This window comes from Somniosus microcephalus, chromosome 5 (assembly GCF_052327205.1).
Source record: "Somniosus microcephalus isolate GS21.2 chromosome 5, FLI_Smic_1.0, whole genome shotgun sequence".
In the NCBI taxonomy this organism is placed as follows: Eukaryota; Metazoa; Chordata; class Chondrichthyes; order Squaliformes; family Somniosidae; genus Somniosus; species Somniosus microcephalus.
Genome location: NC_140991.1, coordinates 283,998,558 through 284,016,479, shown reverse-complemented (window position 1 = coordinate 284,016,479; position 17,922 = coordinate 283,998,558). Strand labels below are relative to the sequence as shown.

Below are 17,922 nucleotides of genomic sequence, written 5' to 3'. Positions count from 1 at the left end.
TCGGCAGGCGGGGTGTGGGGGGGGGGAATCGGAGATCGCGGGGGTGGGTGGGGGGAGTGGTTGGCCAGGGATTAGGAGGGGGGCGAAGGACCGGGGCAGGCCACCGGAGTATTGTGGCCGGCCTCATCATCATCGTTGGGGAGGAGGTGGGAAGGCCGGAGGGTGGGGAGTGAGGCCTGGGAAGGCGATTGAAGGCCTCATGGGGAGGGTCTTCGGTCGTGGGGGTGGGTATGGTCAGGAGCCTAGATCCAGGAGGTAGGTATAAAGCCACTTACCTCCTGGATGCAGCAGCCCCCGCCTCTGTTTAACTGCCGAGTTTCACAAAATCCAGCCTCATTACAATATTTAAGTTGAGGTAACGCCCCCTGGCAGCGGGTTGGCCGCCCGTCCTGCCTCAGGCAAAACTGGAAGTGGGCAGGTTGGAGGCGGGATCAGGTCGGGAGTCACATTTTTAACAATTTAACTGCCACCACGCTCCAAACCCACCCATTTTTGACGGGAAAATTCCAGCCAGAATGTTCCCCCCCCCCCGTGATGCTGATGGCCTAGCATAGATCGGAGATCAAAACGGCCATTTACATTGTTCTTTGAGAATGTCAAGGCCAATAAATCCAGATCTCTCAAAGCTGGAGCTAGTTGAGTATGGAGCATTGAAGTGGCAGAACTGGGAAGAGAAGCAAGCTTTCTGAAGCAAAGTGTCAGTTGAATTGGTCAAAGTTGAAGAACCTAATCATTGTCAGTGTCCATCATAGGAACATTGGAATGGGAATAGGCCATTTAGCCACTCGAGCCTGTTCAATCATTCAATGAGATCATGGCTGATCTGTGATGTAACTCCATATACCTGCCTTTGCTCCATATCCCTTAATATCTTTGGTTAACAAAAATCTATTAGTCTCAGATTTAAAATTAACAATTGACCTAGAATCAACTGCCATTTGCAGAAGAGTCATAATGTCATAATGGCACAGGAGGAGGCCATGCCGGATCTCTGTAGAGCAATCTAGTCAGTCCCATTCCCCGCTCTATCCCCATAGCCCTGTAAGTTTGTTTCCCTCAAGTGCCTATCCAGTCTTCCCTTGAAAACATTGAGTGTCTCCGCTTCCACCACTTCCGTTGGCAGTGAATTCCAGGTCATCACCACTCGCTGTGTAAAAAAGATTTTCCTCACGTCCCCCCCTGTATCTCTTGCCCAAAACTTTAAAACTAGTCCTTGTACCATCAACTAGTGGGAACAGCCTTTCCCCGTCTAATCTATCCAAACCCGTCATAATCTTGTACACCTCTATCAAATCACCCCTCAACCTCCTTTGCTCTAATGAAAACAAATCCAGCTTCTCCAACCTGTCCTTGTAGCTAAGATCCCCCATCCCCGGAACCATTCTGGTAAATCTCCTCTGCACCCTCTCAAGTGCCTTCACAATCTTCCTAAAGTGTGGTGACCAGAACTGGACGCAATACTCCAGTTGTGGCCTAACCAGCGCTTTATAAAGGTTCAGCATATCTTCTCTACTTTTGTACTCAATACCTCTATTTATGAAGCCCAAGATCCCATATGCTTTGTTAACCACTCTCTCAATATGTCCTGCTACCTTCAGGGACCTATGCACATTAACTCCCAGGTCCCTCTGTCCCTACACACTCTTTAAAACTGTGCCATTAAGTGTATATTGCCTCTCCCTGTTCCTTCCGCCAAAATGCATCACCTCACACTTCTCTGTATTAAATTCCACCTGCCACTTGTCTGCCCATTCTGTTAGCCTTTCTATGTCCTGTTGCAGTCGATTGATATCATCATCACTGTTTGCCACACCCCCAAGTTTGGTGTCATCAGCGAATTTAGAAATTCTACTCTGTATTCCAATATCCAGGTAATTTATATATATCAAAAAAAGCAGTGGCCCCAGCACTGACCCTTGGGGAACACCACTGTCTACCATCCTCCAGTCTGAAAAACAGCCATTTACCACAACTCGTTGTTTTCTGTCCTTAAACCAATTCCTTATCCAAGCTGCCACTGACCCACCTATTCCATGAATATTCCCAGAGGGTTCCAAACTTCTACCAGCCTAGAGAAATGTCCTCTTCTAATTCTCTGCTGTTGGGATACTTCTTGTGAGCACTGAAGAGTCAGAGGAAGGAAAAGGGGAAACTTCAAGTTTGATATTTGGGGCTGAAATAAAATACTTTATAAAATATAATATGAACGTTTCCATCAATCTGTTTTTGTAGAATTGGACTCAACAAACTTACAAGCGAAGGAGGGAAATTATTAGCACAAGCAATTCAGAAAAACAAGGCCATGAAAGACGTAGGGTGAGTATAGAATATGGTCTTATTGCTCTTCTTGGTGTTCATAAAATAACAAGATAATTATGGATGAGGAAAACCACTCCGCTCATTTTAGTTTGACCACCCAGAACGGCCTCAGATTCACCCCATTGCAGCATCCAAATGTTTCTTAAATGATTCTGGTTTTTTTCTCTCCACCTTTCTATCTGTAAGTCCGTTCCATGTGTGAATCACTGTGCAGAGAGGAACTTCTTGACATAGGACCCATGTTTGCCTTTTAATAGGGTAGATAGAGAAAATCAATTTCCTCTGGTGGGCGAGTCCAGAACAAGGAAAATGACCTTAAAATTAGAGCTAGGGCATTCAGGGTGATGGCAGGCAGCACTTCTTCACACAAAGGGCAGTGGAAATCATAGAATCATAGAATGATACAGCACAGAAGGAGGTCATTCGGCCCATCATGCCTGTGCCGGCTCTTTGAAAGAGCTATTCCACTTTAGTCTCACTCCCCTGCTCTTCCCCATAGCCCTGCAAATTTTCCCCCTTCAAGTATTGGTCCAGTTCCCTTTTGAAAGTTCCTATTGAATCTGTTTCCACCACCCTTTCCGGCAGTGCATTCCAGATCATAACAACGTTTCCCTCATGTTGTCTCTGGTTCTTTTGCCAGTGACCTTAAATCTGTGTCCTCTGGTTACCAACCCTTCTGCCACTGGAAACAGTTTCTCTTTATTTACTCTATCAAAACCCTTCATGATTTTGAACATCTTTATCAAATCTCCTCATAACCTTTTCTGCTGTAAAGAGAACAACCTAAGTTTCTCTAGTCTCTCCCCGTAACTGAAGTCATTCATCCCTGGTACCATTCTAGTAAATCTCCTCTGCACCCTCTCTATCCTTCCTAAAATGTGGTGCCCAGAATTGGCCCCAAATCTGGAAGTCTCTCCCCCCAAAAGCTGTCAAGGCTAGGTCAATTGAAAATTTCAAAACTGAGATTGATAGATTTTTATTAGGTAAGGTTATTAGGGGATATGGAACCAAGGTGGGTAAATGGAGTTAAGACACGGATCAACCATGATCTAATTGAATGACGGAACAGGATTGAGGGGCTGACTGGCCTACTCCTGTTCCTGTGCTCCTAGTACCCACTACTTTCTACCCCTTGTCCAACTTTTTACCCATTCCCAAGATTTATGCTGAAACCCAACACATTGAGCTTAAGTAGTGGGCTTTTGTGCCAAACTTTGTCAAATGTCCTTTTGGAAGCCCAGGTTTACCACATTGTAAGGCTTTCCACAGTTGTCGCTTCGTCAAAAAAGTCAAGGAAGTTGTTCGGACAGCATCTTGACCTTCTGTCTGCTGTTATTCCTGATCAGATAATCTTCCAGTTTACTCCTGTTAGTCAATTCCATTATTTTACACAGAATTGAAACATAATTCAGGTTGAAACACCCTTTGTTTTTTTAAAAGGCAGTTCCGAAAATATTTCATTTCATTCCATCAGCACAAAAAAAGATGAGGGATTCGAGATTCCGGGTCCAGACCTCACACCTGCCCTTCGAGCCTGCTCTGTCAATCAGTCAGATCATGGATGATCTTTCCCTCAATTCCATCTACCCACCTTTGCTCCATATTCCTTGATACTCTTACCCAACAAAAACCTATCGATCTCAGTATTGAAAGCTCCAATTGGCCCCTAGTATCCAGCGGCTTCTCATTCCAGATTTCCAATATCCTTTGTGTAAAGAAAGTGTTTCCTGATTTCCCTCCAGAGTGGCCTAGCTCTAATTTTAAGATAACAACAAAAAGTGCTGGAAACACTCAGCAGGTCAGGCAGCATCGAGGAGAGCAGTTCTGACGAAGGGTTCGACCCGAAACGTTAGCTCTGTTTCTCCTCTCCTCAATGCTGCCTGACCTGCTGAGTGTTTCCAGCACTTTCTGTTGTTATTTCAGATTTCCAGCATCCGCAGTATTTTGCTATTCTAATTTTAAGATTATGTCCTCTTGTTCCTGATTCCCCCACCAGAGGATATAGTTTCTCTGTATGTACCCTATCGAATCCTTTTAACATTTCAAACACCTCGATCAGATCACCCATCAATCCTGGAGGACGTTGGGGTGAAACCAGCTTTCTGTTTCATATCTCCCCCTCCCGTCCTTTTGTTGATTTATATTCTGTACCGTACTCTTTTACTCTTCTTTGAAGGCCTGTGCTTGTGGATCCTGGAGTCTCTGACTCTGTAGTGCGAATCTGTCTGCACCTCATCATCAACAGCACTTCTCAACATTCACTTCTGTTCAGCAGTTTTCACCCCAACTTCCTCCAAGATTTAAAATGCGGCTTTAAAAGAACACCCATTTAAAGTTGCGTTTTACCACAAGTTTTCTGTTCTTTTCAGCAGAAATTTTCCTTAAATAAACCAGCTCTGGAATTTCCTTTGTATTGAAATGCATGCAACAAGAAAAGCAAAGTCTTTTAGTTACAGGAATCTAGCGCAAGTACTCAGCTTGACACTATCCATTTTGAAAGAGAAATACGGAAGCATTTCCTCCCCCTTATTTTCTGGTGTATTGTATAAATAAATCATGGTGAACCACCTTGCCAGTCAGAACTATATCTTGCTTATCTGTGCCAATCAGAACTTGTAGGATCCAAAACCACTTTATGGTTATTTCCCCATTAAACCACCACTCCCTGTAGTGTATCCAGCACTAAATGTATCCTCTCATAGAAACATTGGGGGGAAAATTCAGTTGGTTGTGCCTCCTGTTAGCGCCTTAAGAGGGCGCTAACGGGACGCAAATCAACGAGCGCCCGGGCGCGGCACTGCCCACGCCTCCCGCAAAATTCAGCGGGAGGTTAGTGGTGGCGCTAACCGGTAGCACCCTGCGGCGCTGCGCCGCTGTCGATGACGTCATTGGTGTGCGCAACGCCCCGCTCACGCCCCGGCCATGATCTTCGGGAGCGCCCCCTGACTTACCGCCGGACGCTATGTCCGACGGGGTTAGGGGGGCGTACCTGCGGCCGGAGAGGCGCAATTTAAAGGCGAGGTGCGGGGCAGCCATTTTTGTTGCTGGCCGCCTGCCAGCACCTGCCTGCGCTCCCGTCCCAGACCTCCTGAAACGCCCCCCCCACCCCCACCCCCTGCGGAGTGCTGGCTGCGCTCCAAGAGCCCGACACTTCTCTTGAGTGCCGGGCTCTTTTGCCTGCACTCCCAATCCTCGGGGGCCCAGCTGGGCCCCAGGTCGCGCTGCACAAGGTCCCTCCCCTTTAAGAAGGGGAGGAAGGCCTGCAATACCACGGCACAAAGTGCCGCAGCGTGTGGTGCTGCGACACATAACGCTGCAATATTAACTCACAGCGCCCCAAGACGGATGCAGGGCGCTTCCAGTAGCGCCCCGCTTCCCTCTTGGAGCGCAACCACTCAATTTCCGGCGTGGGGGTGCTAATTTTTCCAGGGCACTACTTTTAGCGCCCCGGCGAAGTTAGCGCCCCAATTGGGGTGCTACTCAATTTTTAGCCCATAGAAGATAGGAGCAGGAGTAGGCCATTTGGCCCCTCGAGCCTGTTCCGCCATTTAATGAGATCATGGCTGATCATCCAAATTCAGCACCCTGTCCCTGCTTTCTCCCCATATCCCTTGATCCCTTTAGCCTTAAGAAATATATCTAACTCCTTCTTGAAAATATTTAATGAATTGGCCTCAACTGCCTTGTGTGGTAGAGAATTCCACAGGTTCACCACTCTCTGGGTAAAGAAATTCCTCCTCATCTCAGTCCTAAAAGGCTTACCCCTTGTTCTTAGACTGTGACCCCTGGTTCTGGACTCCCCCGCCATCGGGAACATCCTTCCTGCATCTAGTCTGGTGACTCTCTCAACACATTGTTAAATTTAATTAAATTCTGATGGTTTTTTTGTACTTATTAAGGGAAGGGATCTCAATGATGGGGAATGGAACACTTTTCCCCCTACTTGTCCACTGTGGGGGAGGGGGATAATAAAAGTTTTTTTTCCTAATCTCTAGTTTAACCGAATATCAGTATCGGGTACCCCTGAGGCAGATGTAGAAAATCCAGACGCAAGACAATCTGCTATCTGTTCTAAACCCATAGTCGGAAGGGCAGACATAGAAAGAAAGAAAGAGCTTGCATTTATATAGCGCCTTTCACAACCTCAGGACGTCCCAAAGTATTTTACACCCAATGAAGTGCTTTTGAAGTGTAGTCACTGTTGTAATGTAGGGAACACCATAGCCAATTTGCGCACAGCAAGCTCCCACAAACAGCAATGAGATCAATTTGTTTTTAGTGATTTTGGTTGAGCGTTAAGTATTGGCCAGGACACCGAGGAGAACTCCCCTGCTTTTCTTCGAAATAGTGCATTAGGATATTTTACCCCTACCTGGTTTAACAACTTATCCGAAAGGCGGCCCCTCCAACAGTGCAGCACTCCCTCAGTGCTGCCCTGGAGTGTCAGCCTAGATTATGTGCTCAAGTCCCTGGAGTGGAGCTTGAGCCCAAAACCTTCTGACTCAGAGGCGAGTGTGCTTCCAACTGTGCCACAGGTATCCCACCCCCCAACTGCACAAGTGTTCTTCTGTTTTCCACAATAATGACCCTGAGGCCTCTCTGAGTGAGATTGCCAGTGGCCACCAGTACTTTAAAGCAAAAGTGAATCTTCGCTACTCCGGAAATATCCTTTGCTATACCATAACCTCATCACAATAGCAGGTAGAGCCCTTCAACCCTGCCAGATACCAGTACAGCTCTTGGCAACAAAAAACAATCTTCTCAGAAATATCGTAGAATCTTGCATCGCAGAAAGATGACATTCGGCCCATCGTGCCTGTGCCGGCTCTTTGAAAGAGCGATCCAATTAGTCCCACTCCCCTGCTCTTTCCCCATAGGTCTTCAAATTTTTCCTTTTCAAGTACCTATCCAATTCCCTATTGAAACATATTAATGAATCTGCCTCCACCACCCTTTTAGGCAGTGTGTTCCAGATCATAACAACTCGCTGCATAAAAAAAATTCTCATCATCTCCCCCTGGTTATTTTGCCAATTATCTTAAATCTGTGTCCTCTGGTTACTGAGTCTCCTGCTAATGGAAATAGCTTTTCCTTATTTACTCTATCAAAATGTTCCATAATTTTGAATACCTTTATTAAATTTCTCCTTAACCTTATCAGCTCCAAGGAGAACAATCCCAGCTTCTCCAGTCTCTCCACATAACTGAAGTCCCTCATCTCTGGTACCATTCTGGTAAATCTCCTCTCCACCCTTTCTAAGGCCTTGACATCCTTCCTACGTGTGCTGCCCAGAAGTGACACAATACCCCAGCTGAGGCCTAACCAGTGATTTACAGTGAAGTACAGTCCAGTTGCACTATAGTTTTAAAGTCCTTAAAGAGCCAGCTTGAGAAGCAGCAAATGTAGATAAAGTACCACTCTGAGTGGTATGAGTCCATGATCCCTTAAAAAATAGTTGCTTTGAAGAGTGGTCACCGCGTTTTAAACTCCAACACACTACACCTCAAAATGGTTCGCACTCACGGTGAGCTTCCAATTTCAGCAGTGTCAACGTGGGAAGGCATCAAGCAGAGGTCAGCCGCTTGTTCTGAGGGAGAGAGAGAATCAGAAGAGTCACCCAGGCTATCCCTATGAACCAGGTCATCGAGTAGCACTGCTATTGGTTTGGGAGCAGGTCACCAACCCTTCCTCTTCATCAAAGAAAAAAAGAAAGACTTGCATTTATACAGCGCCTTTCATGACCACCAGACGTCCCTAGGAATTTACTACCAATTAAGTACTTTTTTTTAAGTGTAGTCACTGTTGTAATGTAGGAAATGCAGCAGCCAATTTGCGCACAGCAAGCTCCCACAAACATCAATGTGATAATAACCAGATAATCTGTTTTAGGGATGTTGATTGAGGGATAAATATTGGCCAGCACACTGGGGATAACTCCCCTGCTCTTCTTCAAAAGGCTTGGGATCTTTTATGTCCACCTGAGAGAGCAGACGTGGTCTTGGTTTAATGTCTCATCTGAAAGACGGCACCTATGACAGTGCAGCACTCCCTCAGCACTGCTCTAGAGTGTCAGCCTAGATTTTTGTGCTCAAGTCTCTGGAGTGGGTTTTGAACCCACAATCTTCTGACTTAGAGGCAAGAGTGCTACCCACTGAGCCACAGCTGACACAATCAGAGACGGTTCATGGCACAAGGAGACCGCAGTGAGGGGAAGGGAGAAGTATTGATTTTCTTTTCATTCTTGCCTTGTACCCTCACAATTGTCGATTTCCAAAGTACAGCTTAGATTCTGATTCCCGGCAGTTAGCGAGAGGTGACTGAATTCATTTATGCGATGTTTAATCGTGGAGGGGTATTTCTCTACAGCAACTACACGTCATAGAAAATGTTATTCGGTCCTGGGATTTGAAACTTGTTTGTAAGATAATGATTCTGTTACTTAAATGTAGCGATTGATTAATGATGAAATGAGCACTTTGTTCTCGCACATTGTTTTGGTTTGAATCTGTAGTGATTTGCCAATCTGATAAATTTTTAATTGAATTACAGGATGTGGGGGAATCAGATCGGAGACTCAGGTGCTATTGCCTTTGCTGAGGCTTTAAGAAACCATCCTTCTTTAAAAGAGCTCAGGTAGTTACATTCCTCGTGGCATTTTAATGACATAAACCAGTTAAATGCCTGCTTGCTCAGGACAGTTAACCCTGTGAGGACTGTGACCTTGCTGTAATGGTGATAGAATCTTGTTGAGCAGCCCAGTCCAACCAGTGCTCTTGGCTTGAGAGTGTGCATTGCTGAGCTGCCCAGACCCCTCACCCTGCCTTCCTGGCTCAAGGAGGGCTTGTGGTGGATAAGACTGCATGTAATCTTCTCTAGAAACTTGAGTGTCTTTTTTTTGGGGGGGGGGGGGCAGTAGAGGAAGGGTCTCCCCGCCATTACTAAGGTCCACTTCATGTCATACACTGTTTACCAACAAAAGAGGTGTCAGCTGTGGCTCCGTTGGTAGCGCTCTCGCCTTTGAATCAGAAGGCTGTGGGTTCAAGCCCCACTCTAGAGACTTGAGCACATAGTCTAGGCTGATACTTCAGTGCAGTACTGAGGGAGTGCTGCTCTGTCAAAGGTGCTGTCCTTTGGATGAGCTGTTGATCCAAGGCCCTGTCTGCCCTCTCAGGTGGACATAAAAGATCCCATAGCACTATTCAAAGGATAGGGGAGTTCTCTGTGGTGTCCTGGCCAGTATTTTTCCCTCAATTGACACCTCAAAACAACAGATTATCTGGTCATGATCTCATTTCTATTTATGGGATCTTGCTGTGCATAAATTGGCTGCCACGTTTCCTTCATTATCCTTCAAAAGTACTTCATTGGCTGTAAAGCCCTTTGCGACGTCCTGAGGTTGTGAAAGGCGCTATATAAATACAAGTTCTTTCTTTAGCAAGCTATTCCTAGCCCTTCGCCATTGCAACTCTCTATATGTGAAAGAGCAGGCTAGGTGGAGACACCATCCAATTTCCCATGCCTCTTTGGGTGTAAATGTCTGCGTCTCTTTGGTGTCTCCCCCTAGTGGCGAGCCTGATATCCGGAGAATAATAACAACAACAACAACTTGTATTTATATGGTGCCTTTAATGTAGCAAGATGTCCCAAGGCGCTTCATAGGAGTGTAATCAGACAAAGTTTGACACTGAGCCAAAGAAGGAGATGGGTGACCGATGCAGGTTTTAAGGAGGGTCTTAAAGGAGGAGAGAGAAGTGGGGAGGTTTAGGGAGGGAATTCCAGAGCTTAGAGCTTAAACACCTGAAGGGTGAAGGCAGTGGGGATGGACAAGAGCCCAGAGTTGGAGGAACACGGAGTTCTTGGATAGTTGTAGGGCTGGAGGAGGTTACAGAGATAGGGAGGAGCGAGGACTTGGAGCGATTTGAACACGAGGATGTGAATTTTAGAATTGAGGTTATCGGGGACCAAGAGCTTATGTAGGTCAGCGAGCACAGAGGTTATAGGTCAATAGGATGGGCGACTAAAAGCTTACTCCAAGAGATAGGTTTTAAGGAACATCGTAAAGAAGGAGAGATGTACAGATTTAGGGAGGAAATTCCAGAGCAACATCAACAACCTGTATTTATATAGCGCCTTTAACGCAGTAAAACGTCCCAAGGCGCTTCACGGGAGTGTTATAAGACAAAAAATTGAGCCACGTAAGAAATAAGGGCAGATGACCAAAAGCTTGGTCAAAGAGGTAGGTTTAAAGGAGCGTCTTAAAGGAGGAAAGAGAGGTGGACAGGCGGAGAGGTTTCGGGAGGGAGTTCCAGAGCTTAGGGCCTAGGCAGCTGAAGACACGGCTTGGAACTCGCATCAAATGAATTTGTGGTGTGGGGGATTGGACCATTCCTTTACTACACTGTTAGATTATTCAAGCTGTCATGATGGTTCTTTAATGTGAATTAACAGCGTTTGTGTCCTTTATCTAGCCTGGCAGCCAATGGCATTTCCACAGAGGGTGGGAAAAGTTTGGCGGTGGCACTGCGAGACAACAGTTCCCTGGAGATATTTTGGTAAGAACAGTACAGCATCAGAAAATCCGGCTTTATCTGGTGAACAGCAGCATTTGTCAAAGCTTTGTTGCAGTATCCCCAAACTTTCTGATTAGTCCTCTTAGCTCTTCGAAAGAAAGAAATAATTTATATAGCACCTTTCACAACCTCAGGATATCCCAAAATGCTTTACAGACAATTAAGTACTTTTGAAATGTAGCCACTGTTGTAATGTAGGAAACGCAGCATCCAATTTGCGCACGGCGAGCTCCCACAAACAGCGATGAGTTAATGACCAGATAATCTGTTTTTAGTGATGTTGATTGAGGGATAAATATTGGCCAGGAAACCAGGGATAACTCCCTGCTCTTCTTCGAAATAGTGCCATGAGATCCATTAACTGAGAGGGCAGATGGGGCCTCGGTTTAACATCTCATCTGTAAGGCAGTACCTCCAACAGTGCAGCGCTCCCTCAGTACTGCACTGATGTGTCAGCCTAGACTATGTGCTCAAGTCTCTGGAGTGGAGCTTGAACCCAAAACCTTCTGACTCCAAGGTGAAAATGCTACCACTGGGCCACAGCTGATACCACGACAGCAGGACAATGGTTGAAAGTAGTAAAACGCAAATTTAGGATTAATGCTAGTATGTTATTCACACACAGACTGATTAACACATGGAATGGTTGTAACATACAAAGGGAAAACTGGCAACATGCTAATGAAGGTTACACACCCGAATCGTAGACAGTTCTCTCCACCGGTTCTGATTGACGAACTCTGTGTTTCCAGCTTTTTTCTGTTTTTGTTAAAGATTGCAACCATTTTGCTTCTAACTTGTGTTTACTGTGTTTGGACAACAATCAACTTCGGAAGCTTTTTCACCTTTTTGACTTGTTCTTTTGCAAAATAGGTTGACAGAAAATCTGTTGAATGATGAAGTAGCAGGAATATTTGCAGAATCACTCAGAGTAAACAAAAGCCTGCTTCATTTATGGTAAGTGTCGCTGTGCATTCTGTGCAATGTCCATGTCCCTGTTAGCCAGGACTGGATTTTGCACCCAAGTTAGAGTTGCCAACTCCAGTTGGACTTTTCCTAGAGGTTTCATCACAGGACCTCCCGCTTCTGACCACCCCGCCCAGCCAATATTGTTAGAACCAATAAGCGAAAATGTTCAAGGAAAATGGGGAAAAAAACACAATTTTTTTTTTAATGACCCTATGGTTTTTCTCCCAGGTTTCTCACAGCAGTATCCAGGAGATGAATCTTTCATTCCTGGAGACTCAAGGACTATCAGAGCTCAGGGCCTGGATGACTAAGGGCATGACCGCCAGTGGTGGGCAAAGGAAGTGGGGGATGCACAAGAGGGCAGAATTGGAGGAACACCGAGTTCTCTGGGTTGTGGGGCTGGAGGAGATTACAGGGATAGGGAAGACCGAGGCATGGAGGGATTTTAACACAAGGATGAACATTTTTAAATCGAGGCATTCTTGGACCGGGAGCCAATGTAGGTTAGCAAGCACAGGAGTGATGGGTGACTAGGACTAGGTGCGAGTTAGGATATGGGTAGTAGAGTTTGCGTTGAGCTTAAGCTTACGAAGAGTGGAAGATGGGAGGTCGGCCTGGAGAGCATTGGAATAGGCGAGTCTGGAGGTAACAAAAGCAGGAATGAGGTTTTCAGCAGCAGATGGGCTGAGGCAGGGGAGGAGAGGGGCGATATTCCAGAGGTGGTCTTTGTGATACAGATAGGAGGACAATCCATTAGCCAATGTAATTACTTTCACTGACCCTCACATTTAGCAAAATGGAATTGAAATGTGTAGTGTATTGATTTAATGATGAAAATATTATGCAGAGATAATATTTAAATATGTTATTTTACAGGCTGATAAACAACAAAATTACAGCGGTGGGAGCAAATCATTTCTTTGAGATACTCAAAGAAAATGCATCAATAGAAGAGATATGGTAAGAAAAATCACATTGCCTGGGAATATCATAAAATCTTACAGCACAGAAGGAGGCCATTCGGCCCATCGTGCTGTGCCGGCTCTTTGAAAGACCGAACCAATTAGCCCCAACCCCCTGCCCTTTCCCCATAGCCCTGCAAATTTTTCCATTTCCCCTGCAAATTTTTCCATTTCAAGTATACATCCAATCCCTGGATTATCCATATTGTCCTCCCTTTGAACTTGTAACATTGTGTTCTCGTTTCCATGGTGATTCTCTGTGCCACCAACCCATCTGCATCGGAGAGATTGGAAACGGTTCTGCTCCCAGGCAAAACCATTTCAACAAAAAAAAAATGTTCCTGCGATATCAACTGGCCATTAGAGACTCTGAGGGTACTGGTAATCCCCAAAACGGGTGGGTTGGGGTCGGGTGAGATGTAAAAAATTTTAAAATCTCAAACCCGACCCCAACCCGCCCGCTTCCGGGTTTAACGGAGGCGGGACAGGGGACGGGCAGCCAACCTGCTCCCAGGAAGCTGGTTGGCCATCTAAATATTATAATGAGCTCAAGGGAGGTGAGTGCAGCTTTGGGGAAAAGGTAAGTGCCTTTACAGCACTGCTTGTGGGCTAGGAGGAGCAGGAGTGTTTCCCCCAGGCCCACCAAGCTACCTTTCTCCCTGCCATCAGACCCCCCACCGCCATCGGACCCCCACCACCATCCAAAGACCCCTGCCCCGATCAGAGTTCTGACCCCCCCCCCCGCCCCCCCGCAACCACCATCGGTGATCGGACTCTCCCAAGATCCAGACCACTCCACACTCCCACTAACGCAGCAGCAGGTTCCACATCTGCTCCTGCAGCCTCCGGAGTGCTCCCCTCCTGAAAGGGGCCAAATCTGTCAATCAGGCGGGGAACCTATTGGGGAAAAAAAGGCGGACGTTATGGAGCATGCGAAGAAACTCGGACTTTGAGTTTCCCAGCCAAAACTCCCCCCCCCCCCCACCCGCCACCTGCTCACAGAACCCTGTGTCAATATCGGGGCCTCTGTGTTTTTTAATAAAATCCTATTAATTTTTCGTAATCAGCAACTGAAGCAGGTGACTAGGTCTAGGGTAAATGCTGCTGTGACTACTATTGTTACGAATGAGTCAGCTTTAGCTTCTAGCACCAGTTTTCACAGTTGCTTTACTGTTGTGCTGGTGTTTAGCAGTCTGCCCGACAACATTAAAGGGGTATCTACACAACTCCGATAGCCTCAGGCAATCATAAAGTGCTTTGAAATGGTTCGGCCGCATAAATAGGTCATAATCCCTTTTATGTACTGAGCCTTTGGCACAGTGGTAGCATTCCTGCCTCTGAGTCAGAAGGTACAGGGTTCAAGCCCCACTCCAGACAGTCCCAGCGTGTGAAGACCAGAGCTCCGGCTCTGAGATCTGGGTTGACATCCAGTGGGATGCTTGCGTCCGGTTTTGGCGGGGGGGTGTGTGGGAGGCTCCCCCTCATCGTATGGGCTGTTGGAGCCCAGAAAACCCTCCCTCCGTGTAGGACTAACCACTCTGTTGGCTGGGATAAAGATGGTTCGGGCCATAGAAGGAGTGTTCACATTGCAGCCTGTCAGACAGTTAATCAGCCTGCAACTACTTCACACTATACTCCAAGAGCGTGAAGATTCAAACAATGTTTTATCAGTAAAATGAGTGTAGAGCTTTGCCCTTTCGCAGAGTCTTGTAAATAAGAAGTGCTTTGCAGTACTTAGCAGTTTTGTGAATCTCTGGGACAGGCGTTAACCTGTCCTCATTTCTTTTCTAATCAGCTTGAATGGCAATGACATATCTGCTGAAGAAGCTAAAAGGTTTGAGGAAGAAAAGCGGATTCTGCTGTGAATGACATTTCCCGTGTGATTAATGTACTGGAGCCATCGTACACCGCGAAGCTGAAAAATGCTCAACAGTCGTAACACTACCTATAGAATGAAAAAAAAAACGATGTGCTTTCTACGTGGGTTGCACTGATTGGGACAATTGGACAACCTAACGGGACTGAAATTGTGCTGGAAAACCAGCTTGTAAACCGTGGTATTTTCTACTGGCCCCTCAAGATATGTTGAAAGTGATACAAACAACCTGTAGCTGCTGACAGGGTTTCATTGCAAAGGCCTGAGCATTACCATGACATCTACCATTGCATACTGCTCTTCCACCACAGATTCAAAACATTTATACTGAAGCAGCATCGAATTGGCTTTTCCGTCATTCAGACGCATGCCGGCAGCGGTAATTTATGGTTATTTATGGTATAACATACTGGTGGATAATAAAATTAATTTGTGGCAATGAATGGACTTAAATCTGTCATTTTTTAAATATATAACTGTGTCGGTACCACCGGTTGTCACTTACACATAGATATATACATAATTCCCTTTAACTTACCTAACTGTATGTACTTAACTCACTTATATATGTTAGCTTACCTGTTGGGGCCGTTGCCCCTTTAACTTACCTGTTGGGCCGTTGCCCCTTTAAGATGTACCCTAACGTGCTGACGTCACGTCACGTATGACGTAACGTGCGTGCGGCGGCCGCCAGCCCGACTCAGCCTTCCAGGACGGCCGCCGGCGCAACCCGGCATAGCGTCTTCGGCCGCATCGGCCAGCCGACGGGAGTGACGCGATCTTCTGCTCCCGCGGCAAGCACCGGCACAGCCCGGCCTCGCGACCTCGGCCTCAACGGCCAGCGATGCAACGACGCGCATCACGTGACGCTCTAAGCGCGGGAAACGCGAACGACGTGATGATGTCACAACACAAACGCGATGACGCCATCACGCTCCCCACAGGACTGCGAACTCAGTCCTCATGGAGTCCCCGCTGGGACAAGACCTATACCACGGTGCTCCTACAGTCAGCCATCTTACCTGCCATCTTACCTGATGTAATTAGTCTGTTCCTGTAAATAAACAACTTGTTAATAGTTCGTCGAAGTCAAACTCTCTTATTTAGTGGCGATCTACACAAACCGCTACATTGGTGACCCAACGACGTGAGTACGGGAGTTCATCAATTCCTACACTACAATTGGTGACCCCCGTATCCGTGAACGATTTTCACGGTAGCAACGCGCAGCCTGATCCTCGTCTTCACAGAGGTACAGCACGCCCAACGGCAACCGTCGACCACCAACGCTACATTGGTGACCCAACGACGTGAGTACGGGAGTGTGGTAAACCACTTTTATCGTTCACTATCATTACACTATGGTTATCACTGTTTATATCGTTACACTATGGTTATCACTGTTTACACTGTTGTATCACTACACAAGGTTACCTCTTGCCACGCTTTTATACCTGGGCTGACCACAGCTGACTCCGCCCATGGCTCCGCCTGCTTGCCTGGGTATAAAGGTGGTCGACTGGCTGGTATTCCTCCTTGTTGGATCCGATCACCCACGAGGGTGGGCTCTGTTATTTAGCCAATTAAAACCTATAGTTACTAACTTAACTCATCGCTTTTCATGAACTGAATTGATAGGTATATCAGGGAGCTCATCAATTCCAACGCTACAATTGGTGAACCCGTATCCGTGAACGATTTTCACAGTAGCAACGCGCAGCCTGACCCTCGTTTTCCCACAAGACAACCACCGCACAACCGACGAACAACCACGGAACAGCAACCGCCTAACACCGATTCCACCAAAAGCGACCCCGTCTTTGCGAACATCTTCACAAAGGAAGCGCAGCTTGGAGGTGAGCCCGTTTTTCACGAATGATTTCACAGAGGTAGAGCACGACCAACGGCAACCGTCGACCACCAGTGCTACAATTGGTGGGTTTGTGAACGTCTTTCACAAACGAAGCACGCTATGGAAGCATCAGCCGTTCCGCTGTCGCTACCGCAATCCAGGGAGCCACGGTCTCCCTCGTGCTTTATGAAGGTAGAAGCCCCGTTCGCCGAGAACATCGATGCGGCACAGACCATGCACGTGCTCACGGTCCCCGTATTCGACTATTCTACCGCCGCACGGATCGTCCGCCTCTACGTCCAAAGCAACAACAAGTATAAATCACTCCAAGCGCGGGGTACAGCATGTTCGGGCCCACAAGATCGGAGCGCGCCCTGCGGGGATACCACGAGGACTCACCCCCGCAAAACCCGAGGATGCACTCCTCGCGCACGAGGACCCATCCCTCGCGAACCACGAGAACCCATCCCTCGTGAACACCGACGATTCCTTCCCCGCCGACGACGCACCAGCCCTTCAGCCTGCTGGTTGTGTTACCTACTACACGATTCGGCGTGAACAAAAAGCGTGCCACCCTCGCGGCTGTTTTCTCCTAAAGCAAGAACAGTTACAAGTGTTGCCGCCCTCCAGGCAGAGTTAACCCCTCCTGAAAGCAACAACAACCTGGACCGTTGCCGCCCTTTCTCCAGTTTTCCCTTTAACAAACGCAAACGTCTACTGAAGCTGCACACATCGAGGACGGGTCCAACGGGCATCCTGCGGCCGCGATCAGCCACGTGAAAGTTGCTAGCCTCACCGATCACAGGTTAACGCAGTAACTCTTCACCCTCTGTTGTGTTAACGTCGTAGCACTATGGCACGCACCATTCCGCGTGTTCCAGCCTCCTGAAGGTTTCGCTCACCTGTCGGCGAGTTCATCGACCTCGCCTGTCAAGTCCTTCTGGAACGTTCGTTTGGCATTCCTGCAGAGTTCGGCATAACAAGGACTTGTTCCAACATCAACAGAGTCATCGCCCGCGTCCGCCCAACCTGCCCGTCACTCTGACAAGGCCTGCTGTTTTGCATGTCTCCACGGTCCTTCGCCTGACGGATACACTTTATTCGCCACGACGCGCGTACGGATCCCCTCACGAGCAGCATTTTCGGACCTCGCTCGCAAAGTCGAGACAGCACGACCACCGAGACCACCACCTCGTCAGACCATCTCATCCTTGGACTTTCGTTAAAGCGAATTCTGGGGGGGCCCATGTGGCGGTACCACCGGTTGTCCCTTACATATAGATATATACATAATTCCCTTTAACTTACCTAACTGTATGTACTTAACTTACTTATATATGTATAACTTACCTGTTGGGGCCGTTGCCCCTTTAA

General features: G+C 47.2%; 1 protein-coding gene across 2 annotated transcripts in view; it reads left to right on the top strand.

The window, feature by feature from the left end:
- LOC147117780 (nucleotide-binding oligomerization domain-containing protein 1-like) overlaps positions 1-15,139 on the top strand; it is a 92,428-nt gene extending 77,289 nt beyond the window's left edge. The window contains exons 7-12 of one of the 2 annotated variants that reach the window (XM_085989044.1): positions 2,233-2,316; positions 8,869-8,952; positions 10,788-10,871; positions 11,763-11,846; positions 12,735-12,818; positions 14,616-15,139. In XM_085989044.1, coding sequence (XP_085845170.1) covers positions 2,233-2,316; positions 8,869-8,952; positions 10,788-10,871; positions 11,763-11,846; positions 12,735-12,818; positions 14,616-14,685 — 490 coding nt within the window. In that variant the 3' untranslated portion in view covers positions 14,686-15,139. The remainder of the gene's footprint in view (positions 1-2,232; positions 2,317-8,868; positions 8,953-10,787; positions 10,872-11,762; positions 11,847-12,734; positions 12,819-14,615) is intronic. The other variant, XM_085989045.1, reaches the window with a different exon arrangement.
- The last annotated feature ends 2,783 nt before the right edge of the window (positions 15,140-17,922 follow it).